This window comes from Drosophila willistoni (genome assembly GCF_018902025.1).
Source record: "Drosophila willistoni isolate 14030-0811.24 chromosome 2R unlocalized genomic scaffold, UCI_dwil_1.1 Seg167, whole genome shotgun sequence".
In the NCBI taxonomy this organism is placed as follows: Eukaryota; Metazoa; Arthropoda; class Insecta; order Diptera; family Drosophilidae; genus Drosophila; species Drosophila willistoni.
The window spans coordinates 21,704,593-21,731,908 of record NW_025814050.1 but is presented as its reverse complement, the minus strand read 5'-3'; the positions used below and the strand labels follow the sequence as shown (position 1 = coordinate 21,731,908).

Here is a 27,316-nt window from a genome sequence, read left to right as displayed (position 1 = left end):
ACGCCAGAGAGAGCAGAAAAAAAATTCAAATTAAAAAAATTGAAAAACAAAAACAACAAAAAATTGAGTGTAGAAATGTTGAGAAATAACAACAACAACCAACCAACCAACAACAACAACAAAAAAGCAAAGTAATAATGAACAAAAATGGAAACTAGTTGGAATACAGAAAAAGAAAGAAAAAGAATCGTAACCGGTTCGTGAGCAACAACTTTGCAGATACAAATGTGTGTATCTGTGTGTGTGTGTCGTATCTGTGTGAGTTCGCTTATACCTGGGAGTGACTATATATTGGTGTTTGTGTTTTTGTTTGTGAAGAAACTTTAGCATTTTAGATATGAAAAGATAGCAATGACTGCGTTTTGTTTGTAGCTTTTTGTTCGCTGGGTTAACCCCCAACATGTGTTTGTGTGTGTGTGTGTTAGGTGTATCTGATAGATAGATATATATATATATATAGGTAGTAGACAGGTAAAGGGAGAGAGAAAAAAGGCAAAAGAAATACTAAGAAAATGTTATAATGAGTCTTTGAACTTTAAGCCAACAAAGATCTTTATGTCTTTCTTCTCTTTCTCTCTCCCTTTCGTTACTGTTAAAGCCAAATTGTTGCCAGGGCTCGCACAATAAAGGCTAGTTTAAATTTATTATTATTTTTTCTAAGCTCAAGTGGAATTTAATTATGCTTAAATAAAAGTAATCAAACAACTTTAAACATTGATTGTAAAATTAGTCATAAAAATGGAAAAACCAATCAATTGTTTTAAGTTAAAAATCTCGATAAATTTAATGTTTGTATTTAACATATTTGGTTTTATTTTTATTGCTAATTACCCAAATTTAGTTCTAATAAAACTAAACTGATAAATAACACCGATTGAAAGGCCAAAAGAAATGTTCAAAAACTTTATGTATATATATTTTGAGTTCTTTCGTGGTGTGAAGGCTTAGTCGAATATTAAGTTGACAATTTAGAATTCTATTTTTACAAAGTTGTTATCTATGAGTAATGGAAAGTTAAAAAAAAAACTTTATTTAAGTAGATTGTTGTGGGAAACCGCAATAAGAAGAAGTTCTAATATGTTCGAAACAATTATTTGAAGCAGTTTTAATAGGTTCAAAACAAATATTTGAAATCTCTTAAGACACCAAAAAGAGAAGATTTGTTGAGAATCTTTTGTCATCAAATGATCTGGGAATTGGAGGGGTTTGAAATCATTTTGAAAAACTTATAATACTTTTAATTATTGTCATTTTTTATCCTAACTCTCTCAGTGTGGTTTAAGGTTTTTGTGGAATCAACATAACGTTAAAATATGTTATTTCAAGAATGTATTTGTATAACAATTATTAATTAACTTATGCTCAAGTAGTTGCATAATTATTGCAATATAATTTGTTATTTATTTATAATATGCATTTTGTTTTTTTTTAGTCTATTTATGTACATATATTTACATTCCGCTAATGTTTTGACTCTATTTAGTATTCAATGATTTTTTTTTTGTGTGGAACGTGCATTTTTTGTGGTTCATAATTAAACATTTTTGCTGTTTTATACCCTCTATAAATAGAGTGTTATTGGAATTTAAGGGTCGTCTTATTAGTCAATTCGAATTACATATTGGTATAATTTGTGATTGTGTAATAAGTTTCTTAAGTGTTTAGAATAATCCTCAATGAGTTAAAAAACATTGAGGATGACAATTTCTTCTTCTCGAACTTTTGAAATAAACTGAAGGGATATGTCTTTAGATATAATTCAATTTATAAATTACTTCCTCCCATTGACTACAGGGTATTGTAATGTCGTCTTCTTTTATTTGTTGTAATTTTTAACATTTTGTATTCATTTGCCAATGAGCTTATTTTTAATTGATTTGCGTGTTTAACCTAATATGATTGATTGTTTAAAAACCCTCGAGGCTTCCATGGGTTATATCTTTTTCACGCTTATATTGTTTTGGTTTTTGTTCAAAAATGATGGCTGTTTTTTTTAGCCCTTTTCTCGTTTTGGACGGGTGGCATAAACGGGATTTTGGGTGTTCATTATTTGCGTCATTCATTGTTTGTTCAAATGCATTATGATTTGATATAATTAATAATTATAATAGCATATTTGTAACACAGATGGGGCAAATGGGCATTATTTTCAATTATTACGCATTTTTGGTTTCCCCTTGTTTCACCTTCCCCCTAGCCTGTTTTGGTCTCTTCCATCATTCTAATGCGTGCAGTTGGCCATGTAAATTTAATTAAAACTGCACATTTAATTATAATTCATTCAAAACTGACCGAAAAATGAACAAAACTAGACACCAACGGGCACAATATGCTGCTGCCACGCCCATTTACTAATTATTATTTAATAATGCAATTACATAAACCTAACAAAATGTTTTTGGTTCTAGTACTAAAAATGTTGTGACATAATTGAGATAAAATTACGTACAAATAAGAGATACTCACGGCAGATTCATTTTCGAAATATTTGTTTTTTCTTTTTGGTCTCTCATCTATATATTGATTGGAAAATGTAATTGAATGCCCATCAAAATGTACAAATTTAATTGAATTTATTCTGTATAAATCGGTCAAGAGAATATTATATTCCCCCCTAATGTGTGGCTGTGTGTTTGTGTGTGCAAATAATTATGCATTAGTTATTAGCTAAGATGGTTAGTATGTTCTAATTACATATTCTAGCAATCGGAACCAACAGAAAATTGCATTTGACACAGACACAAATGTGACAAATTCGAAATGGAAAGCATAATAAGAACAAAAACTAATCAACCTGTAACCAAAATACTGATAAGAGTATATGTATGTTGATAGCTAGTTTACTATGTTATCTAATCACTGCCCACGTACGAATGTGCGAGTCTTTCCCCATGCGGCAATCATTGACCAGAATGTGTGTCAGATGCAGATATGTATGTCTGTGTATGTGTGTCTGTGGGTTTGTTTGTTTGCCCCACAAAAAAAACAAAAAGAATAAGGGAAAACCAAAACACAGGTGCAAGTCGCTTATCAGTTCAGTTTCTGTGTCCCAAATCGAAGCCAAAACGCAGTCACAGTAAATGCAAGCAAACTAACTGAGCAAAAAACCAAAATCAATCATTTGAAAGTAATGCATAAAACTATATATTCCTCTAGTATATTCTTGAATTAATCATCTATTTTTAGATTTAGTCAGAAAAAACGCTTTATTACATTTTCTCAATGACTAATCTGACACGAACAACATTGACAATCAGCAATCGTTTTGGTTGAATCATCAGAAACACTTTCTTCTCTACAAACAATCGCATTTATTATGAAAGAGCAATACATTAAGCACCAATGATTTATCGGATCGACATATATATATACTACATGTGCTTGACCTCAGCGAGATAAATACTATATTTTAATTCTTACAAAAAGAAAATCCATTTAAAAGCGATACATTTCGATTAAAGTTCTGATATGAAGCAGCGACAGAATGCTTGAGAGAGTTATCTATTTCTGGAAAGTACGAATGTCATTTTCACAGTGTACGACCTTATAAGTAGGTTCTGATCGGTCATATATATACATACATGTATGTGTATATACATATATTGGTTAATTAATGCCATTTCGGTTTACCTTAAGAAAGTCATTCCAAAAAAACGTGTCTGAATTCGAATGATATCAATGAAAATAGAAAGAAGAAAACAGCCGAAAGCCAGACAGTAGTCCATTGAATATTAGGCTAAGAATTTAATTTGATAATCTTTTTTTTTTTAATAATAATTTAACAGCAATATCTAATCTTTCATTTTTAGTAATCAAAAGAGAAGAATTTTAATTTTAAATTGCAATTATAGAAATGTGAAGCTAAAAAGTGAAAAAATGTGTGGAAATGGTATGAAGATCTTCTTAAGTTAACACCTCAGAGAAATGTAAGACGACATGATGAAAATATTTAAAATATGTTAATGAAGTAAATGAATTAAAAACTGAATTGAATCGTTTAGCCTTTCCTATTTGCCAATTGACTAAATTACTTATGAAGTATGAAAATTTCTTATTCTTAGGTTACGAACATACGAATTTCTTATTCTTAGTTACATACGAACTAAAATAAGTTTGTTTAAGACCCTGAAATTAAGATCTGTCTAACAAATTAGACAATGATAAATGGGTCAAATTAAATTAATCGATCCTTTCTCTACTGCCAAGCATCGCAATTGATTTGTTACACCGCAAAAAGTCTTTAAGAATCATTTAAAAAAAACATAAACTTTAAATTTATTGTATTCCGCCTGTGAGTTGGCCTTCCTTTACTTGAAAGTTCGACTTTCTTTTGTTGCTGTGACTAATAATATGCAAAATTCACTTCTAGTCTCGCTAATGATCGTTAGTTTTTGTAGCGTAACCCAATATTGTGTGCGCACAGGTATGCATTTGTGGCTCACTTCCTTCCACGTTCGCGTGGTGCACTGTACGTGCTTATAGAGACGACAAAACTGCTGCTACAGCTGCTTTCCAATCGATCAAAAGTACATTTCCTTTAAAAAACAAAACAAAAACCAAAAAGAGCAACGAGGAAGAGAAAAAAAATTGAGTTGGAATCCCTACTTTTGCTCATAGTTTTGTAGTCTAAGTTGTATGAAAAGTTTTTCATAAGCTTCCAACTTGGTCGTAAGTATTGTTCAGTTTTCCTTTCCTTGTTCTATGTATTGTCTTTTCCGTATACTTCGTGCGCCCAAATAACTGGGTGAAGATGGCCCAGAATGGGTGGAAATGGGACAGATACAGACTACGGAGTCGAGTCTCTATTATATTTAATTTGCCTGGCATACGCTTTGTCAATATAGCACTAAATCCCCTTGCTTGCGCTTTTTGTCTCTCTGTACATACATACATATCTTTGTGTCTGTCTCTCTGTGTATGTGTGTGTGTGCCCGAAATTCCAGCATGGCCCAAAGCGTTGCCAACTTCCTGTGCACGCTCAGCTCACATAGATATACACACACACACATACGCATTGGGCTCATAGAGGAGATATACAAAGGGTATGAAAGTTGCATTTTATGCATGCAAAAATTTTGTCATTGTTCTTGTTGCTGTTGTTGTTGTTGTTAACATTGTTCAGTCATTTTTCAGCAAATTAGTCATGAAGTTGTGTATTCTATTTGTCGAAACTGAAATATTTGCAACAATTATTTATCTGCCACGCGAAAATTTGGCAAAAAGCTAAAAATGAAAACGAAAATATAAAATGAAAATGAAAATGCACTGTTAATGCGATAAGAGCCAATTGAATGTAAATTTTTGCAGAGTATCAATGCCAGTTTGCCCAATGAGTTGAAAATTTGTTTGAATGCGGCAAAGCAATTAGAAAACTGAAAATCTACATGAAACAAAAGGACTAGCAAAGGAAGCGCCTAAAGTGTTTAAGCAAAAACCCTTTGTCTTTGTATCTTACTAATTCTCTTCTTCAGCAACTCCCAAAGATATGCTCTAATTTCTGTTACAACATTTTCGACCAAAGCCAAAAAGGTAAAACCTAAACACACACACACACACACACAGAGATAGATAGAGCAATGGTATGCAGAAACACACTAACGAAACGATGTTATGAATATGAATGAGAATTATTTCTACCGTCAAACAGATACACATACACAAAAACACCCACACACACACATCGAGAGATGTATGTATATTCCTCTTGCAATTACCATAGGTAAGAAAAAAAAGCAGTTGAGCATTATGTATAGTTTGTATATATAGTACAGTTTGCCAAAAAAAAGAAACAAACAAATGGAAAAAAGGACAAACAGGATGCAGAAATAGGGACACGGACAGTTACAGTTTGCAAAGCAAACATCAAATATGTACAGAGGCGTGGCTAAGTAGATACTTAAGAGGGCCTTAAGCAGGCAATATGCAACCACAATGCAAGCAAGAGTTACATCTTATACTTACAGAGTTAAGTCTTGTGGCCATAATGGGGATTAAGTCAATAAGCCATTACCTATGTACATATATCTATGTGAATGTGAAGGTCGTTTATGTAAGCTTTAATTTGTAATTTGTAACAGCAGCAATGGTCTGACAAAGCTTTATAGACTTTGATTTCCACACATTTCTAGTTGGTGGCTTGAATAGATCCTCGAGACGAACGAAAAAGGCTTCTCAAGTTTTAAAATTTGAAACGGAAATCGAAGTAACTGATTGCATCTAAGTATCTATTCAAAAGGATCCATCGAAATTCTGGGATCGATCCATAAGGAACCTTTCATTAGAGAACTCTTTATATTCATCTTATACCGTATATCATATTAAATCGTAAATGGAAAATGGGAACAAGTTCGAGTTATGCTTGAGTTTCCCATAGTCATAGGGGCGCCCCTGATAAATATTATTTATTTGAATGAAATCTGTTTTTTTGTTGTGCACATTTTATTTATTATTATGAACATGGTTTTAGTTTTTGGTTTATAATAGTAGCATAGACATGCCTCAATTTGTGGCCATTAAAATGCATAAATGGCAAGCAGCATTTGCATTTGACATTTTTGGTTTTCAATTCCAGACGCGTAGAAACAAAAAATCTAAAGCGGTAGCAAAAGGAAAACTGTTTTTCCAGGAGTTGAGTGAATGGTTTTTTCTAGCCTTATTTACATTTGTGCACATGATGTGCTGGATAGAGAGAGGACAAGCGAGTCACTGGTAGTACATAGTTCGCAGGATTTGTGTCCGAAGGGCCTCCAGAGTTGCCACCCCAGGGCATTAAACATTTATAATTGCAACAAGAACAACACAGAGACGGCAACATGGATGAAATCTCCGCCGACTACGTCAGACTGTCTGTCGGTCTATCTGGCAATGCGTCAGGCCTTGTAAAAATGTAAAAGTATTCAGCGTGAAGTGGCAGCTGCAGAGTAAGAGGGGGCAATGAGCTTTCCCTTGATGCTGCATTTTTTCGGTTTTGCATACAACAGAAAAAAAAAAGGATGGAGAGAGAACCTTTCAGGTTTTTGAGCTGAACGCAGCAACAGAAACAAAATGTGTGTTTGTCTTAAAGTCACGTCATATCGTGGATGGTTGGATGGTGGGAAAGAAAGAAGTTGGGCGGGATGGGCTGTGGTGGGTGGCTATTCGAGTTTCATCCATAATGAGACAGCTGCGCATCTGATGCTACTTCTCATATGCCCAACTTCTTCTATTCCTTTCCGTCCTTTACCTTCCCTCCCTCTCCCTCTCTCTGTGTGTGTTGTTTGTCTCTGTGTTTTGTTAATTTTGTTAGGCATCCAGAGACCCACCAGCAGCTTCTTTTCAGCTAATGAGAAATCTGCCATGTAGTTCTCTCAACTCTCTCTCATCCTCTTTTCTCAAAATTTGTGTGGCGTAATATAAGAGGAGAAGCACATAACAAAAACAAAAAAAAAACATTGAAGGATTTTAATTAAATAGGCTGCCAACGTGGCTGCTGCCGGGAAATGTTGTAAATTGTACTCATGGTGAGATATGGCAACGTTTTCCCAACTCCAACAACCAGCAGCATCCCATCGCATCGCATCGCATCGCAACTCCATGCGCACGACGCGTCATGAAGACTTAATGGCAGAGAGATGAAAGTAATGTTTGAAGAGGTTTGATGTCTTTTCATTTCAAGGATGCAACACAACAACAAATATATGTATTAAACAAGCCCTTCTGTGCTCTACTCTCTCTCCCTCTCTCTGTCTATCACATTGTGTGAATGTTGTTAGAAAGTTGATTCTGTAGTACCCAAAAATTACAGACACACATTAAAAGAAATAAATGCAAGAAACTGTCGATTTCTATAGATTGTATGCAAGTTCAATTTAAAGGAATTAAATTAATATTAAGAACTTTAATTAAATTACGAAAACCATTTCAAAGAAGAGATTTTTCTTATTTATGTGAATTTTTAAAGTTCAGAACATTTGTAAAATAGATAACAATAATTATATATAAAAAAATTTATTTAGTTTATTTTAACAAAGGAATCTACAATTTCACATTTAATATTTAGAAGAAAAACAATAAAGAAATAAACGAAAATTTTATTATTTTTGAAATACGTTTTTAAAAGATTTATTTAAATATATTCATGTAAATCTGATCACAATTCGTAAACTGTAAAATTTTTATTAACAATATATGTAAATGTGAAATTTGTTTTTCAAATATATTCGTATAGGTTCTTATATATGTATATGTTTTAAAAAGTTATCTAGTAAGTCTTTATGCATTTATTCTTGACTAGATATTTATTGAATATAAATTTAAATTTCAATTGTTCGACAAAAGTTCGTCGAATGTAAATATTTTCATTATATGCTATAAGAAATGTCCTTGTTATATTTTAATTATTTTTTTTAAATAAATATTTGCATTTATCTTGTGAAAAAGTCTACATACATTTTCCTTATGACGTCAAGCCTATCCATGTAAATATTATTTTCCCTTTGTTACTTCAATATACAAAAACCGTAAAATTTAATCATGATTACATTGATCATTTAACCGGCTCTACACTAAGCAGATTTATGAATTTTAATATTCTAAAGTCTACTAAACGATCTTCCCTCCTCTTCCGCAGTATATTATGCGACAGATCTTGAAACTTTTGAAGTATTCTTAATAGCTTTTGACAACGCCACTGAATTCTGTCATCAAGCATGTTTGACCTTTTCCATTTTTGGCGCATGACAGTTGGCAATTCGGCTTTAAGTTATGCGGCACTCGAAAAATAAAGGTCACACTGGCAGCGGCTAAAGTTCATCACCTTTTTGCATTACTTCACTTTGCCACAACCTGTACACTTCACTGTCAAAGCCTCTGGGCATGCGCAGTAGACCCAGACCCCATGAAGTTAACTAATAATAAAAACGGGTCACACCAGCAAAAAAAACAAACAACTCTCGCCAAACTATCAATTTCACTTCTACCAATTCTCCCATCGCTTCGCGACGTCATCAATCAAATTTAGCCTTAATATGGAAATTTACACATTCTTGGCCGATGGGTGAGAACAAGTTTAGTGTGTTTTTTTTTAAGCGGGCGCGCGTGATATCATCTTTGGGATGTGTCTTACCTGTTAAGATGGCTGCCAGCAAAATAAGAGCAACTGAAGTGATCTGCAACATTTTTTTCTCCCTTCCTTATGTACTGTAATCCAGAGATTTAGGTTCCGTTATTATATATATTTACTGAATATATATATATTGCTTTTTTATGTTGGTCTTTTTTCGTTTTTGTTACTCTCCGCGTATTTGGCAAAGGGCTTAGTGAATTTTTTTTAGCTTTAGCTTTTCATGCATAAAATGTGTCGTTTTAGTTGTCGGTGGTGAAGTTGTGTGGCACTTTACGGCCGCTAAGGCCTTTTGTATGTGGATTTCTTTTACAGATTTTTCTTTTTATGGGTGTGTTGATATTTACTTTAGACACTTTACACTCGCGCACTTTATACCGCCTTTGGATGGGGTTTATCGAACTCCACGACGACGTGTAGTGATTTCACAAGGGTTTTGTTTTATAAATTTCGCGCGCAGTTTTCTGGCCACGATACAATTATGTGGTGCTCGCAGAACTGGTGTGGAGTGTTGGGGGGATATTCTCTAACTGGAGGCGCGCACTAGCAACTAACGCAAGTCCGGCTAGATACCAAATAACGCACAAATTGATGACGCTCTGACGATGGCTGAGGCGCTGATGACGATGACGAGGCCGTGGTCGAAGCGAATGAGAATAATTCTCACACACACACACACAACTCTCAAACGCACACACACTCACACTCGCTCAGCGACGCGAAGGCGGGGGCGCAAAAAATACACGAACGTAAGTAACACACGACGACGAAGCCGATGGCGATGGCGATGGCAATGGCGATGACGAGACCTACGATGAACACGATGTGTTTGTTGTGTTAGTAGTGGTAGGCGACGGTTACGAACGACTAAAATGGCAGAGCGTACGAAGCGTTGAATGCAACAGTTACCAAACGACTGAGGCGCGGTATGTTTATGAAGTTGCCAAACGGCCATGGAAACTGAGCAGCAGCAGCACCAACAGTATGCTGGCAGAGGCAGCGGCAGCGGCAGAGACACACACACACAGACACAGAGACCCTCGCACGTTTGTTTGCTTATGCTTTGTATGCGTTTTACATATGCAGCAGTCGACGCTGACTGCGCTGCATTACAGCATTTTGGTCTTAGCAACATGCGCACTAAGCTAGCAACATTCATGTTGTCAACTAAGCAATAATGCGGCAACATGTTGACGAGGGCAACTAGAAACTCGTGGCTGCTCTAGTTTACGGTAGTTGTACAAACTACTAACTAAAGCACATTGTATAACTGAAATGGGTCCGGATTCGGAGCCGGAGCATCTTTTGTCAGTTTGATTTGAATTTGTTTGTCTCTTGTGTATTGCTAGATGTTTGGTTGCTTGTTCGGTTGGTTGGCAAAGCCTGCATATTGGATGTTGCCTTAGCCGAGTTTGCTTTTTGGGGCTGTCGTCGCCATTTGCTGCCGTTACCGACGCCGCCGTCGCCGCCGCCGCAGCCACCGCTGCTTGCCGGATTTCTGTCTATTTGTTGTTTGATAATCTCTCGGCCTTTGTTTGCCATGTTGCTGCTTCTATTTTCTGTTGTTGTTGCTGTTGCTGTTCTAGTTGTTCATATACGTCTTTGGCACAGTGGTTCGGCATTCTGGTTTGCTGGTTTTTGCCAAACAAATATTGAATGCATTTACCCCGACACCACTAACCACCATCATAATCATCCACATCGTCATCATCATCATCATCGCCTTCTCCATCTCCTGCTGTTCTGTATTCGATGCTTCTGTCAATATGCTTTGCAATTGGGGCCAGCGGGATTTCTGACCTGACCCACTATGATTAGGATGTGATGTAAGTTCAATGTGCACACAATCGAACATAAATCAATTGCGGTGAAAGAGGAGCAAAAAGAGGAGCGAAAGGATAAGAGTGAAAATCAATGGGCAATTATGTTGCCGTAAAAGAAATTGCATTGATATATTCATAAACGAAATTATGAAATTATTGAAACGAACAAATCTTTGTGGCAATTAGTAGAGAAATCCTTAAAAAGTTATTCCCAGGAAACAGGATATAACAATACCTTAAAAGAGTAAAAAGGGAATAATCGTCAATTAAAAAATACTTTATTAAAACGCTTTGATAGTATTTTTACAAAAGTTGTGGAATGTTTTTGTGGTCTTAGAATATTTATTAAATTTAAACAAAAAATTATTCGATTTATTTGCAATTCTTTTTGATTTCGCCTCTTGACGTAGTGAAAAAATAACATATTTTTATTTACTTTCACCTTATTGCACTCGCCTGTGGCATAGTCATGTGGCAAATAGCATTACGAACCGTTTGAATTTAATCAAAGTTTCTATTTCCTTACATTCAATACCCTTTCACCATATTTTACCTACGTTGAGTGGAAATATGTAACCTGCTCGTTCACAAGGGCGTAGCCAATCGCCAAAAGGAGACCCACAAATCTCACGATTAAGGAACCGCATCGTTAAATATAAAAGATTTGCTTATGATCGGTTTACCCATAGAGATAAAGGTTAAATGGAGTTTTCACACCGTTTGATGATTTATGGCCTGGCCAACTTATCTCTTTGAGCTTTGAACACTTTGTAAATTGCTGGCAGTTCATGTTCATGAAGTGATTTTGTTTTTGGTTTGGTTTATTTGATTTCTACTTGACTGAGCCACTACGCCCATGATCACAGACTATCAATACTCTACAAAGTTTGAAGCATCTAACATTGATTAAGCTGAAACAATTTCTAATTTCCTAAATGTTGAAAACTAGCCCAAATTTTGGAATACTTTTTTCTCCTTAAATATCAATTGTTGTCGGATACACAAAACATTTTTGACAAAGGATTTTTTCATTTCTCTCTTCTTAATATTTAATAAAACTATATGTACAACATATACATACATACATGCATATGTACATATGTGTGAGTGGGATTGCCTTTCTGGGAGTCACTTTAGAGTATTCCCAAGCAGCCTTTTACTTTTTCCCCATTTTTCTTCCGGTCACCTTCATCCCAATATAAAAATATATATATTTTTTTTTGGTGGTTGTGCATTTTGCATGCAATAAAAATATCGCATGCAATAAAGTACATGCATACACACACATCAATGGATGGGCGTGTGAGTGTGTGTGTGCTGTGTGCAGTGCACTGGAAATTGTAAATTCATGTTATGGCCGGCAACTATGGCACTATGTAAATTCAAGATGTATGTGTGAGCGTGTGTGTGTGTGTGTGTGTGAGTGGGTGGAGCCTGGCCAAGCAATGGAGCAAAGACATAGCATGAAAAGGAGCTGAATGGTAGGACCTAAGGGAAAGGGAAAGGGGGAGGGAGAGGGAACTGGGAGCAAGCAGCATGTGTTTATTGCCAGCACAAAATGATGATTACACGTAATGTATAATGGTTGAACGAATGGAGGAGGAAGCAGTGGTAAGCAGAGGGGGGGAAAGGACTACTACAAGATTCTGTGGCAAGGCGTGTAAAGCCCCGGAAAAGCAGCCGGAAAAGCATCAAGCAGACGGCAAAACAAACAAGGCGTCGGTATTCCCTGCCAGTGGCGGCTCCTTTTGGTTAGTCTTACATTTTTTGTTGCTTCTTTTGCATTTATATATGTATATACTTTCATATGTATGTATTTCATCTTCTTTCCCATTCCAGTTGTTGCATCTCCATTTTCCATTTTCATATGTGGCTAAATGCACAGCATTTGCCCACAGTTGGCAATAGGACAATGTTTTTGCCCAGAAGCGGAACACGGATGACAAAGAGAGAGAGAGATGGAAAGTCTGTAAAAATACTAACAAGTGGTAGCAAAAAAGCACATAAGGAAACTATGACAAGAATTTACATTTAGTTCTTTAACTAAATAAATTATTTTTTTCCCCAAACCTTTGGAAAGAAAACTTGTTTCATGCGATGTTGATAATGTTGTTCTTCTGGATTCCCTTAATTGGGTCAGGAAATTTCAGTTTGTAAGGAAATTGTAGATAAACTTAAAATCCTTTTCTTTAAGCAGGTATAAATAAAAATTTTAGCCTATAAGAAGAACGTTTTTCTGGATAAAGAATTTTGTGTTTTCTATTGAATGTTTCACTGTGATTAACAAGCAATACTCATTAGCAATAAAGAACACCTTTGGGTAAAATGTTTCCTTTGGCATTCAGGGAATTATTTTAATTTGAGACAACATCAAGGGATGCACGATCTTAAACTCACTTCATATGCCATGAGTTTTATTTATGCCGCCCCTCAAATCTCTACCATATACTATATACATCGGTGTATATATGCATATACATACATATACATATAAAGCCTCAAGTCAAACTCATTATAATTTCATTGCAAGTCATTTCCATGGCATTTCCCCTACACAAACACACAAAAACGAAAAAAAGAAGAGAATAAAAAAAAATACTAAACAAAAACAATAACCAGCAATATAATGAAATGAAAATCACCTGGAAGTTGGCAAAAATAAACTGAACTCTGTATATAAAGTTACCAAAACATGTAAATTTTTGCGTCAGGTAAAACGAGATTGGTCTAGGGAGGGCAAAGAGGCCAAGAGGGTGAGGGTGAGGTGGGCGGTGTGGGTGTCATAGCCGAGGTGCGGATGAGCGAGTAAGACCTTGCATTACAATTGAGTTACAGTTCAGTTTCAGTTTTGTAGCCATTATTACTGGAGAGTAAAGAGACGTTCATATTGTGCGAAACAATGAATTTGCATTCGTTCTCTTCCGATACCCTGTAATCATAGATTCAAAAGGGGTGTGTTGGCTTAAATGCCTTTTTAAAGGTGTTCAAGTAATTCAATGTTATTTAAATTGAATATACCGAGTATAAACCATTCGCCTTATTAAGTATTTTCCCATGGAAATGTTTATTCATTAAGGATCTGTTACATTTCCCCATTTAGCATTGTCATTTCCAAGAACTTTTTGAATGATTTCATTTCCTTTTTCAAGATTAAGCTTTTATTTCGTATATTAAAAAGATTAATCAACAATATTTATTTATGCCTAAAGAATCATATATATAATCAAAATTTTGTTAATAAATGGATACCCTTTATAGGAAGTCATAACTTCTTTGCCACAATTACCCTATGGGGCCAAAAGGATATGTAAAAGTCGTTGCTCAATTTAACTATTTTTAAATTTTTTTTTCTACTTTTACATAAACACCAAGAGCAAGAGAGGCAAGTAGATACGGAGTGAGGTGGGTGGACATCCTTTTGGGGCAGCTTTACACATTTGACTCGTTGCTTCACTCCGACCCCACCGTCTAGCTGTTGGCTCTGCGTCGACTGCGATGGCTGCAGATTAAACTGGGCTTGTAATGAGAATTTCTATGCGGATGATGACGATGACGACGACGACGACGACGAGAAGATGAGGTATGCAGTGGGTGGAGTGGAGGAGGCGGAAGGCGGAGATGTGCTTCAATCGTGGGTGGAGTGGGTTGGTAACTTGTTGTAGAAGCAGTCAGCCGCTGGCAATTTGCATTAAAGCATTTTTTTTGTCTACTTTTCGTGCAACGTCAGCAAGGGATCGGCTACAGGATCAGGTCAGAGCTTGACTTTAGTCGAAAAAAAGCTAATGCAGCCTTATGTCACAAAATATGAAAAAAAGAGGAGGAAGACCCAAGCTACTTACCTGGCTCCACACCGTCCCTCATCCGTCTACATATAAATCTGACATTTGCTGATGCAGCGCGCGTGCAACATGTTGCGGTTGGCTGCCTCCAATTGGGGATTCGAGTGAGCATAAATTAAAATGCGTCCTCTGGCTTTAAGAGCTTATGAGTTGTCCCAGCCCCTACACTCAGCCCCTCACTCCTCCTAGCCATAACCATAATCAAAACCCCTACCCCCAAATCTACCCCTTATCCCAGCCCATTCAGACAAACTTCAACTGCAAACTATTCACACTCTCAGTTGTTGCTACAAATTGAGATTTATGTGTGTGAAAGTTGCACAACCTCAGCCAATTGTGTGTGCTTGTGAATGCGTGTGTATGTGTGTGTGTGTGTGTGAGTGTGGCCTGGTGACCGTCTGGGAAATGGAAAATGGGAAATGGCAACTGGCAATGGGTTAACAGTTTCCAGCTGCGGTAACAAAAGTTTGCAAACTTGTCGCCTTTGCTAGTAGTGCAACATTAGCTAGTTGGGTTAAAAAGAGTCTGGCGTGGTGCTAGGGGTGTGTTAAAGGAGGGGGAGGTAGTGTAGGGAGACATGTTGCCAAAGTTTTCAGCTAAAGGTTAAGGGAGTAAGAGACTTACTTGCGGTTACTCTTTGCCACTTGCAGTTTCAAGTATTGTCTTTTTCGTAATGCTTAAAAATAATTACACAAGAAATCACTTTTATCTCTTTTCATTTTCTCTTCCTAGTACTCTACAATAGTTGAGGGTACTTTCACTTTAACAAGCAAGTTGTAAGCTTTTGAGAAAGTTGTTCGATAAAAAAGTATTACCTAAAAATTTCGTTTGTATTTGGTAAAATGATTCAATTCAGATGTTCATCATAGAATATTCCCTGAAAATTAATCTAAAAGTCATATTTTACATCTTCTAGTAACTAAGTAGTTAGTTGAATATAGCTTATTTTGTATCATCAAAAGTATTACTAGAATAAGGTTTGATTTAATTAGTTTTTGTTCTACACATCTTCAATATTGTTCATTTCCAAGGACTTCAAGGACTTACTTCTTTTTGGAGGACTTCAAAATATATTTGTTATTTCGAATATTTATCAATGTTGTTAGATTTATTTGTCAAATAAATTTTAATGTTTCATCTGAATAATAACTGATGTCAATTTACAATTACATTGTAATGAATTACGAATTAATTGTTGTTTAAAAAACTAATTAATTTCTAAAAATATATGTTAAAGATCGTGGAAATTGTCACAAAATGTTTCGAAGGTTGAATTAATAGTCACTTGACGTATCGTATTTACGTGATTCTGTGAAATAGTCGCATAAACCTTATGTGAACAATATTGAAGTGTTAATCTGTTACTCATTGCACCTATTAAAAAAGTTAAGAAAAATTGTTTATTGTATTCAGAGAAAGTCTGGGATGGTAACGTCATTTAAGTATCAAAAATGGGAGTCTAAAAAATTATACAAAGGATGGTTGAGGGAAAATTAGCGTCACATGGAATATCATCTTAAGCCACAACTTGGCAACATGATCGTCACTGGCAACATTGGGTCTTCCTATTTGTTGCAGTGCTTCATTCCATAGCATTCCACTTTGAGTAGCAGCAATGTTGCTAAAGTTTTGATAATGCTTCTCTCTTTTTCGCTCTCTCGCAGCAACATGATCGCTGGCAACATTTTGTTTGTAAGCATTGTTATCATTGTAAACATTTGCTGCTTACGTCAGCGTCGCTGTCGCCGCTGCTGCCGCTGCGACCGCCACCGCCACCGCCACCGCCCCAATTGCGACTGTACCCAAAGGTTACTTGGTACCTGTTGTTTTTGTTGCTGCTGCTGCTGCTGCTATTGCTATTGCTGTTACTTGTGCCCCGACCACTTGGCTTTTTGAATGCTCTTTACGCGCGCTTTTGCCTCACCGCATCTGTATCTGTGGCAGCGTTTCATTTGTATCTTTCCATCTGTATCTTTTGTTTGTTTGCTTTTCTTGTTGATGCTGCTGCTGCTGCTGGTGCTACCTTTGCTTCATGTTTTTCTCTTCTCCACCTTTCAGGGTGTATACAAAACGAAAAAAAAGCCAAAAACACGCAACGGTCAGCTCTTCGTACCAGCGAGCTTCAACTGTGGCTGTCTGCCCCCCCTCTCTCTCTCTCTCTTCCCAACTGTATCTCTTTATTTATTTACCGTTTTACTTCAGTTTACTCTCCTTTTCACCAACTATACGTGCTTTTTTGTATCTTTTGACTGACTGACTGGCTCCACGCTAGATTAGATACAGATACAGCTACAGATACACAAATTCCTATTCAATTGCTTTGCTTTACAGATTTCTTTTCTTTTTTTTTTTGTTGGTTGTTCAGGGTTTACTTTTGTTTATGTGGCATGAAGAAAAAGGTCAAATCAGTTTTTCGGACGTTTTTCAGTAGAAAGAAAAGCTTGTAAAATTAGGAAAGTTGCCCCATAAACCTTGGTCAAGGCCAGTTTGGTTTTTATTTGTCTCTGCTTAAACAATAAACCCAATTGCATAGACAAATAATCATGAAGTAGTGGAAAAAAGTTTTTGTTCAAGTTTCTTGTAAGGTTGTTTCATTGGGTGCCTTAACAAGTTGGGAATTATAAGAACTTTAATGGGTTCTTTCTTAAAATAAAGGCTGAAGCTAATATTATGGGTCAATTATGTTACTGTCTTAACAAGTTGAGACTTATAAAAGAAAACATCCTTTATTTTCATGGCCTATTTAAATTTAGAACTTCCAAAGTGACAGAAAATGTTTTAATATTTCAAAATTAAGACTTTAATTTTCCTTTAACCTAGTGTAATGTTTTTTTTTAGGCCTTCAGCTATTACGCGCTCAAGCATCAAATATTAAATAATAAAAAAAAAAGAAAATAATATATATAATTATATAAAACTTGAGCCAACTAACAACCAAGCGGCATATTTAGCCTGAAGACACTTCACATTGTTGGTTCAAGGCTAAGGGCAGCAAGCCATCCAGCCAGCCAGCCAGGAGACGACACCAAAAGCAAAACCATCTAACCTAACTACTTAACCTTTACCATCCAGATAACCCCTTCCCGCCAAAAACTGAGAGAGACAGATGATGATGGCCCCCAGATAAGAAACAGGCCTCGAATTTGACTTCAACTCCAGCAAAAGCCCGACACTGACATTAACCCAACACGCCAACGCCAGGCGGGCAGCCTCCCATGATCTAACCTCAACTCGGCAGAACTTCATCATCATCGTCATCCTCATCATCATCATAGTCAGACAACGCCCACACAGTGTATGGTCCCAGGCCCAAAAGAGACCTGCGAGACATGTAAAATGTATCATATTGCATATGATGCTGCCGCACCCACAATCCTGCCAAGCTTTCAAACCGACGAACCAACCAGTTGCAGCAACAAATTTGTGCCTTCGAGGCACAACTCCTTCTTCATCGTCAACATCATCATCATCACCATCATCATCCAGATGATGATGAGACAGCGACTCGCCTTCGCTTTTGCATTTTAATGCAGCCTTTGAAAAGTGAAGTGCAAGCAGAAGTGGAAAATAACTAAAGTGTCGCCTCAGACTCAGAGTCAGAGTCAGAGTCAAACCAGAGCAAAGCAATGCAAAGCAAACCAAAGTCTGCATTTTCTGCCTTTTGTCTCTAAAATATTATAAAACATAACAATAAGATGCAAGGCAAATGTGAAGTTTACTTTGCAGCACCATCGCATCAGCCCTTCCCCCACCCGCTATCCAACCACGATCTGTTCACGACTTGCAGCAACAGCTTTACCACAGTTGCAAAGCCGGTTTATGTCGTCACTAAAAAAAACTCTCCTCCTGCCCCCCTTTTAGTTGGTCCAAAGGGAACAGGTTTCCCCCATATAGATATATAGAGAGATGTGTATGTATAAGTATAGTGTTTATATGTATGTATAGCTAAGTTGTCTACTGTTGCAAGTCGCACCCAGTTCTTCTTCTTTGTCTACCTCTTCTTCATCCGATTCGTTCCATTTGGCCCCCCCTTCCGTTACTTTTGAAGCTTGGATACCATCGACTTCGCTTTCAATGCTTTTGGCCTGCTTCGCTTACTAAGCGTGTGTGTGTTTGAATTTCCCCCTTTTCATCTCTCTCTCCCTCTGTCTCTCTCTCTCTCTCTTCTCTCTGGGTCTTCCACTTTTTCTCCTTTTGTGTTAACATCTTTTGCTTTGGTCACATATTGTCCGGCTTAAATTCTATTTGTTTTTCATCTTTTCTCTTCATTGGAGTTTTTCTTGTAATTGCTTGCCTTCAAGGTGTCTCATTTTCAAAATGCCTGTGGCTAAATCTCCTCCATCCGGGCCCCCGCACACTCGCCCCCAAAGTCCATGTGTAACGGAGAATTTCATTTGAAATTTAATGAAACAGCAACATGGTTCCACGCATGAAGCGTCAAACGAATGAGTTGAGTTAAGATTCTTTTTTAAACAATTTTTTACAGAATCTAAGTGAGTTAGCTTGAAATTGAAACCGTTTTTGACTATAGATATTGTTGTATATATTCTAGTTCCAAATTTGTTTTTGATTGTGTTCTTCATTGAATTTGGACTCTGAGCTTGCTTTCAGAAAATATTCTTGTATCCTTTTAAATTAATACATGTATGTGAATTTAATAGTAGATTCTCATTTGTTTAACTTTTTCTTAGAAGAAGTTCTTGCCAAAGATATTAAAGCCAAATTCTTAAGCTGCTCTGGCTCTAGAAAAATATGTTCTTAAGGCAGTCTTATTAATAAATCAAGTTTTATGGCTTCAAAAATTTGAATATTTTTCTGGGAAGGACTTTGTCAGTATTAGTTTATCAACATTACAAGATTTCCTCAAAAATTCACTGGTTGGTCGAAAGAGATGAAAAGTCGAAAGTTATCAAAAAGACCCCAATTTTGAGGGTATTTATAAATCCTGATACCCCTGCATTGTTCAGCATGATAGTAATCTAATAAATTCGTAATATTATAAAAACTTCAAATGAAGATAATATTTGAAAAGTTATATATTTAGTAATACTCGCAAAATATGATAAATTCTATATTATATAAGTGTATTACTAGATGTAGCTTTAAATAGTTGCAAAACGCCTGGAGACATGTTGCTGGCAATTGTGTGGCTACATGTTGCCATCGGCAATTGCCGATGTTGGCAACATTTAAGTTAGAACCTAACTGGCTTAATCTTTTGAGTTGGTTATCCATGTTTTTGCTTTTTAAACTCTTTTTTTTTTGTTTTAGTTTTTTGCTGCATAATTGAAACGGACAAACCAAAACAGTTAAAACGTAGCAAGTTGACATGCTGCTGTTGCTGTCATTTGTTTGCCTTTTGTTTCTAGATGTGATACGTGATGCAGACCCTCATCCGACGTGCTGCCACCCCAGCCCCGCTCCACTCCACTCCTCTTGCGCCACCATGACTACACTGTCACTTGGCATAACGTACCGTTGACAACGTCATTACTGTTCTCAATTTCACATATCGCATGGCCAACTAGCACACAGGCAGCACATCGAGCAGCAAGCAGCAGGCAAACATGGAGCCAAACGGCAAACCAGCAGCAGAAGCAGCACCCAGTAATACATAGTGAAGCGCTCCTTGATTTTGTGCCCTCTTCGTCTTCTCTTTGCCTTTTTTTTGCCTCTTCTCTTTTTTGGTTAAAAACGGAAAAGCCAAGTCGTCGTACAAAACGTGCCAAGCTGCCTTTACCTCAACCTCTTACCTGTACCTGCTTGGCTCGGCTTTGCTCTGCTCTGGTCTGCTTTAGCTTCAACGTTCTCCAACTCCTCCTCCCCCTCCTCTCTTCCTTCTGCCAATTGCTCCCCCTTCTGTGTCTAGCGTCTCCTGTTGGTACGTTAATGTGTCGAAAATGTTACGAACAGAAACATGTGGCTTGTAAGCTGCAAAACTCTACGACAGCAACCACAACTTTCGGAGGCTACTGCCACCAGCAACATGGCTAGGCAAACTCCTCTCTCTCTCTCTCTTTCTCGCTCTCTGATATTGTAGCAGCAACTTTTGATGTTCTCAAGACATAATTCTAAGAAATTTTGACACTTTTGACATTTAGTAGTTTTGTCTACGCGCCGTCCTAGTCGTCGTCGTCGTCGTCGTCGCCGACATCGTTTTGGCCGTATTCGACGAAGACCAAGTTCCACAAAACTTTACCCAGCTGCTGTTCAATGTTTGCCCCATTGTCAGCCACTGTAAATCCGTGGGAGCAATTAAAACTTGCTCCCTTGTTACCGGGACACAAGAAACCAAACCAAACGAAAAAAAAGAATGCAAGTGAAGGCAAATATTGCAAAAAAAGAAGATGAGAACCTTGGTTATTGGCTTGGTCAGCTTGTTCAGGATGTTCTGTTCTGTTTCAGCTCTCTTTCGATTTGGCCAATACATGAGCAGACAATTGGGAATATGTTACGCGCGGCCAAAAGGCAAGCAAAGTTAGCCAAGTTAGTGGAAAAGGCAACTCTAGCAACTAACAAAGTGCGCTTAATTAACCAAAAGCCAAAAAGAGAGCGAGAAATCTGTGTAAACTTTTAAGTATGAATGCCAAAATAGTTCATAAACATTGTTCTAGCTAACAAGTTTTAGCCGCTTTAATTATTTCAAGGTTGTAAATTGTATCTTGCATAAAATTATTTTCTCTTTTGAATTTTTTCTTCTTCGCTTTGCTCTTCTTTTGCAGCGCTTTTAATTATTAAAAAACAACCTTAATTTTAAGTGTATAGGAAAAAGTATTTTTTTAAACAAACAATACGAAAAGCTTTAATAAATGGGTTCTTATTAGGACATGGGAATATCATTGTACAACTTTAGTACAACCAACTACAACTAATTGGTATTCAGAACTTACTTCTTAAGTCAAGATATATTAAAAAAAACCTTAAATTTGTTATTATTTTCATTTTGAATTTAGACTTCCTATCTTTGAAAATCTTTCCATCTTCTTAAATATTGCAAAACATGTCATAAAAAATGTTGAAATTGCTTTCGTCCATTCCAATTATGTCCGAATATATATGTTTGTATATATAATCGAAATAATTATATATTTTTTTGACATCTTACCAAAAACTCACTCCAAATCCTTGAAGTACTTTTTAATTGAAATAGATAATGGAATATTATAAATAGATGATCACTATCACTAATAATAGAAAGTGCTAGTCTAATTTAAGAAATGGGTCATGTTTTAATACATAAGTTCATATTTCTGCTAATCAAATTAAAAGAAAGTAGTGGATTTCCAATGGATTTAATGACAAGGATTCAAGCCAAATCGAGAATAAATTATTTCTCGAGATTGTTGCTGTTAGGGAGAGTTAAATACGAGCCATTTAATTATAAACGCATATTTGTGGGGTTTCCATGGTATGTGGCAATCAACCAAATGTGGCAAGCCATACAAACAACTTGCACATAGCCACTTGATAACTTATAAGCACTGCGAATGTATGAGTGTGTGGTCTGCATTTCCACTGATAAAGGAGTCTTTGACTCTCGAGAGCAGTTAAATAGCCCATTTTGGTTGCTTACACGCGATTTAGCTAAATTGCATGGATGACGATTGCGATTTACATCTGTTTCAATATATGAAATTTCATCTTGAGCGAGGGTTGCATGATGCCTTTAGTGGCAATAATCTATTACAATTTATTATAGCAAAAACTAAGAAAGAAAATGTGGAATGGGAGGTGTGAGTGTTGGGTCGAAAAGCAACGGATTAGGAGTTGACAAACCGCCAAGCAAGTAAGTGGCTCCCCAGCCACGCCCACACATCCACACACACACACTTATCACACCCTAAAGCACAACAAATAACCAGCAGCCTGATCTATTTGGCAACTGTTGCTGATTATTTATTTGAGCTTTTAGTTTCCACACACACACACACACACACACAGAAACACATTTTATTCCCACCCTCCTGATAAAGTGTTTGATGCTGCGATTTTTTGACAAAAATTGTAAGAAAGCTATGGGTGAGAGGGAGAGGAAGAGGGAGAGATAGAGGTAGAGCAAACACACCAGACTCAGAGCAAGACGACCCGGGAGTCTTTTGACAAGGGTGGACAATGGCGATTAGCGCATGGCACTAATGGCCAAGCAGAGAGACATAAAATGCCCTCCCATGGTCATGTGTTTGCTCAAAGATTTTGCTCAGAAAAATCCTTCATCCCTGCCCTTTAGTTCCCATTTCCTTACCCTCTCTACTGCCACACTTGTCTTTATTAGTTTTCGCGCTAGCTGCTGCTGCCACTTCTTGTCCTCTCTCTCTCTTTTTCTGTCGTGCCTTGTCAACAGCAGAATCAGCAGCATCGGAGTAAAGCATCAGAGGATTGGGCCAAGTTAAAGTGCATTGGACGACTTTGGCTGGTGCTTCTTGTTTGCTGTTTGCTTGCCTGCTTATGTTATTAGCCCAATGCCATGTTTGTTCAGCTCTGAGAGTGTGAAAATTGAATTTCTCGCACTTTTTCCTTTTGCCTCTGATTAGGAACCAACCGAGGAGGAGAACTGAGGACTGAGAACTAAGGGCAACTTGTTGATGCGTGCGTTGTGCCATCTTTGCGGGATTACTCAGCAGTCTCCAGTGTCATCTGTCATAGTTAGCAAACTTGTCATTGAATTGCTCACCGAAAAGTTCGTTGAACTTATTGTCAGCAAGTGGCACAACCAAGTTAAGTGATAACTATTTTGGTAGGACATGAACAACTTTTTTTTGGTTTAATTTATTGCGATGATAGTTGTTACATTAACAAAACAGCTGCCAAATATGTATGTATATATTTCATTCAGGATTAGTACAATGTCTCGGAAAGGTATTGAGATTAAGAAAAAAACTTGTTTATTTCTGGTGACAAAACTTTCCCCAAGTCAGTAAGGAATAATCTGAATCTGATGAATAAATTTTGGCCTTGCTCATTTCATTTTCTGCTTCCGAAATTGTATAGAATTAAAGAGCGTCGTGTTGCCAAGGAACTAACTCTATAATAGCTCTGCACCATTCCAACTGCCATTAATATATAGGCAATCACCAGAGTCACAAGAAGTGAGATAAATCCAACTAATCCATACAGATAGCATAGGGTATTCCAATCTAAAGGTTTCTTATATACACGTTGACGGGATCGATAAACCAAAAAGCCATACACAAAACTGAATATTGCCACATAAAAGTAAATAGTTCGATGAAAATGTGCAAATTGAAATAAATTCTCAGCCATTATGTTAACTAGTGATCGATTGAGAAAATTATTATTGACTTGAAAATCAAAGTTAATATCTCCAGGCAGTAATTAAGAATCAAACTCAAATGCAATATTATGTCTCTTTATAAGGTTTTAACCCTCCTTAAAAAATTTAAACTTTATTTATGAATAGATAAAGCATTTCATATTTTAAAGGATCTTGACCTTGGAAATAAAACGCTTTCATACATTTTCAGTGATGAAGATAGTTTTCTCCTAAAATTCACTAAGAAACAAACAGAAAGATCGGCCAGAATCAACCTGAGTTATTCTACAACAGTCTCAAGTTGAGAACTGTTCAAGATGTCAAGAGATTTTTGTAAAACAATCCAAATAAATGAATAAGTGATGCACAAAACTCGCCATTGTTTGGATTCCATCCTTTCTTACATCTTTTATTTCGAGTTTTTAGAAAATTCTTTAGCAGGTTCCATAAACTAATCAAATCTCGGTAATGTGAATTTTTATTTTGGAAAATTTACATACGATACGATGGATGTCAAACAAATTAAAAGACATAATTTCCTATCACCCTTTCCAAAAGTGCCGCCAGAAGTATCTCATAAATTATAGAGCGACTCCTATCAGAGGAGATCTGAGATCTCATGCCAACAAAGGGCAGAGAGAAAAGATCCTCTACGAGTGAATGAACTCTATAAACCAAGATGTTGGTCAAGAGGCGCAACGGGTGGCAGGTTGAGGGTACACAACATGTCAATAGTAAAAAGGGCAAAGTCGAATATGTAGGAGGCTGAGGCATCGGCAGAGGCGGAGGTTGACGCAGTGGCAGCATCAAGTTGCCACAACTCGCTCAGGTAATGAAAACAGGAAAGAGAAATACAGAGAACTCTTGCCTTTTGCCTCATGTGTTTGTGTATTTTTCTCCATGTGTCCAATGGAAATTCTTTTTCGTTGTCGTTTGATGTCACGCTTCAAGAGTTCAAATTGGTTTTCGATGTTGAGGCAGGAGCTCGAGACGAGCGAGACGAGACCGCGGGACAGCAGCAGCCAAAGATCTGACCAGGTTATTGACTTTGATTTCTGTTTTTGGTTATATTTCTCTTATTGTTGTGCCCTCGAGATAGTCAACTTTTTGAGATCCCTACCAGTGTGTCTGTGGGTGTGTGTGTGCGTGTGTGTGTGGCACAAACATTTTCAGGGCATAAATTAAAATTCAATAAAAATGTCAAAGCAGTAAACATTTTCTTGCATTGATTTTCCCTTACACAAAGAAGAAAGAAAAAACGTTTCCTTTGTTGGTCAATTGCATTTTGATTTAAAGTGCTCGACGTTATACGATACGATAAAGACTTTTTAATAGGATTGTACACATTTCACAAACAAAACCCACTTGAATTTTTGTATTTTGAAGTATGGAAATTTAATATATTTACTTTGTGGGCTTAAAATGTATAACAAAAAGTGCAATTCAAAGAAATTGAATAAAAATTGACTTTGCTTACTTAAATAGAGTAAACTAATGGTATACTCTGCCTGATCGCAGCGAACTTTAAACTAGAATATCTTTAATTTTTAGTTAATTGTCTTACCTTTTAATATGTAGAATTGGATATTACATATTGGATGGATCTGTATATCGAACATTGCTATTTCCTAAGGATTTGGATCATTTACATTGACGGCAAATCACTTTAAATTGGCATTACGGCTGACTCATTGTTTTCCATTACTCACACTACCAAACGACTCTGAGCCAAACTGAATGAAGAAAAAATAGCAAGCTAAAATTTACACCCCAATTGAGTTGTCCTTGTCTGAGGCTCTCAGGACGTCAGGACCGCACTAGACAATTAGAGAACTTTTTGCAGCCATGCATTAACACAACACCATCAACAGTGGCAGCAACAATTTAAATGAGCAGCCGCCCTTAGAGTTTGGGGGGGAGGAACAAGGACAAGGACAAGAACAAGGGACAAGCTGCTAGCTGAAGTAACAATAAATTAATTAAAACTTTTTAGCCAATTCAATTTGTGTCGCTGTCGCCGGTCCTAACATTTGTTTTTTGTATCCTTCTCCTTTTTTTTTTTTTTGTTTTGTCTCTTTCAATTATAAATGCACATAAATTGTTGCGTGGTCCAGTTGAGTCCTTTCTCAGTCTCTCTCTCCTTAGTCAATGTCTGTCTGGGTTCTCCTGCTTCTTCTCCATCTTTCAAGCTTGACTTGCTGACACTTGAATTTCAAATAATCTGGCCATTTAACAGATTTCAAATGCAATCAAAGTTTGTTGCTTAGTTTATTTTGCAACTTAAAGTGGTTGGACGACTAGGAAAATAGTTTTCTCCAAAATAAAATTAGCCCTAAAATGAACTAAAGCAAACTTGCTCCTATAGAAAATGAAATGCTTTATATTTAAATGAAAAAGGATAAACCAGACATCCAAAGCGGTTTGAATTTAAATCTTTGAAAGTTTGTGTGCATTTTCAACTAAATAATCATTCCACTTTTCAATTAATCTCTCCCGTTCTGTGTGTGCTATTAATGTTAATATTTTTGGGAATTTTCCAAAAAATTTTATTCCCATAAAAAATGTAATCAATTTCATTCATAACCTGAAACTGCAACATCAGCTAACCAACAACAAATTAACAGTTAGCAACTGAAGAAAGAATAAATATTTCTTTTGCAGCATAAAAAAAGGCTCGACTCATGATATTTAATGAAATTATTTTCCCGCATAGAGACAACTTTAAAGTTGAAATTAGGGAGAGAGAAACTTTCTATTTACACTTCGAGAGAGAAGTAGAATAAGCACACATACATAAGGGAACTTAAAGGGGGTGGAGGTAAGAGAAAGAGAGAGAGAAGATAGTGGTAGGATTGAGAACTGACTGACTCACTTTGCTGTGCATTCAATTAGAAATATTTCAACTTGCATATGTCAAAATGATGTGGGAAAATACAAAACTACACTTAGAGAAAAAAAAAAGTAATACAATTTGATTAATTTATTTGATGGAGTAGTAAAAGTCAATTTAAACACAAAAGAGAACCAGTTCAAAGATATTTATTTAATAAATATATATTTTTTCTTTATTATACTTTATTGTTTTGACATTCTGTACCTAAAGGTAAATACTTTTTAGTCCTTCTGATTCATGCAAAGTCCTTAGTTTTACATAACATTCAAGGATTTAAATGAAAGTGAAACATTTTTGGTTAAAGAAGAAAAAAAAACATAAATATTATGAAATGTTATAATGAAACATGTTAAATTAACTTATATTTAATTACTTAAAGTTTCTGAAAAC

General features: G+C 36.3%; 1 protein-coding gene across 6 annotated transcripts in view; it reads right to left on the bottom strand.

Annotated features, from left to right (window-relative positions):
• Positions 1-10,004, bottom strand: part of LOC6642117 (fasciclin-3) — a 90,981-nt gene extending 80,977 nt beyond the window's left edge. For all 6 annotated transcript variants that reach the window (XM_002065581.4, XM_047010905.1, XM_023175589.2 and 3 more), the window contains exon 1: positions 9,104-10,004. In XM_002065581.4, the coding sequence (XP_002065617.2) occupies positions 9,104-9,155 (52 nt within the window). In that variant the 5' untranslated portion in view covers positions 9,156-10,004. The remainder of the gene's footprint in view (positions 1-9,103) is intronic.
• Between the last annotated feature and the right edge of the window lie 17,312 nt (positions 10,005-27,316).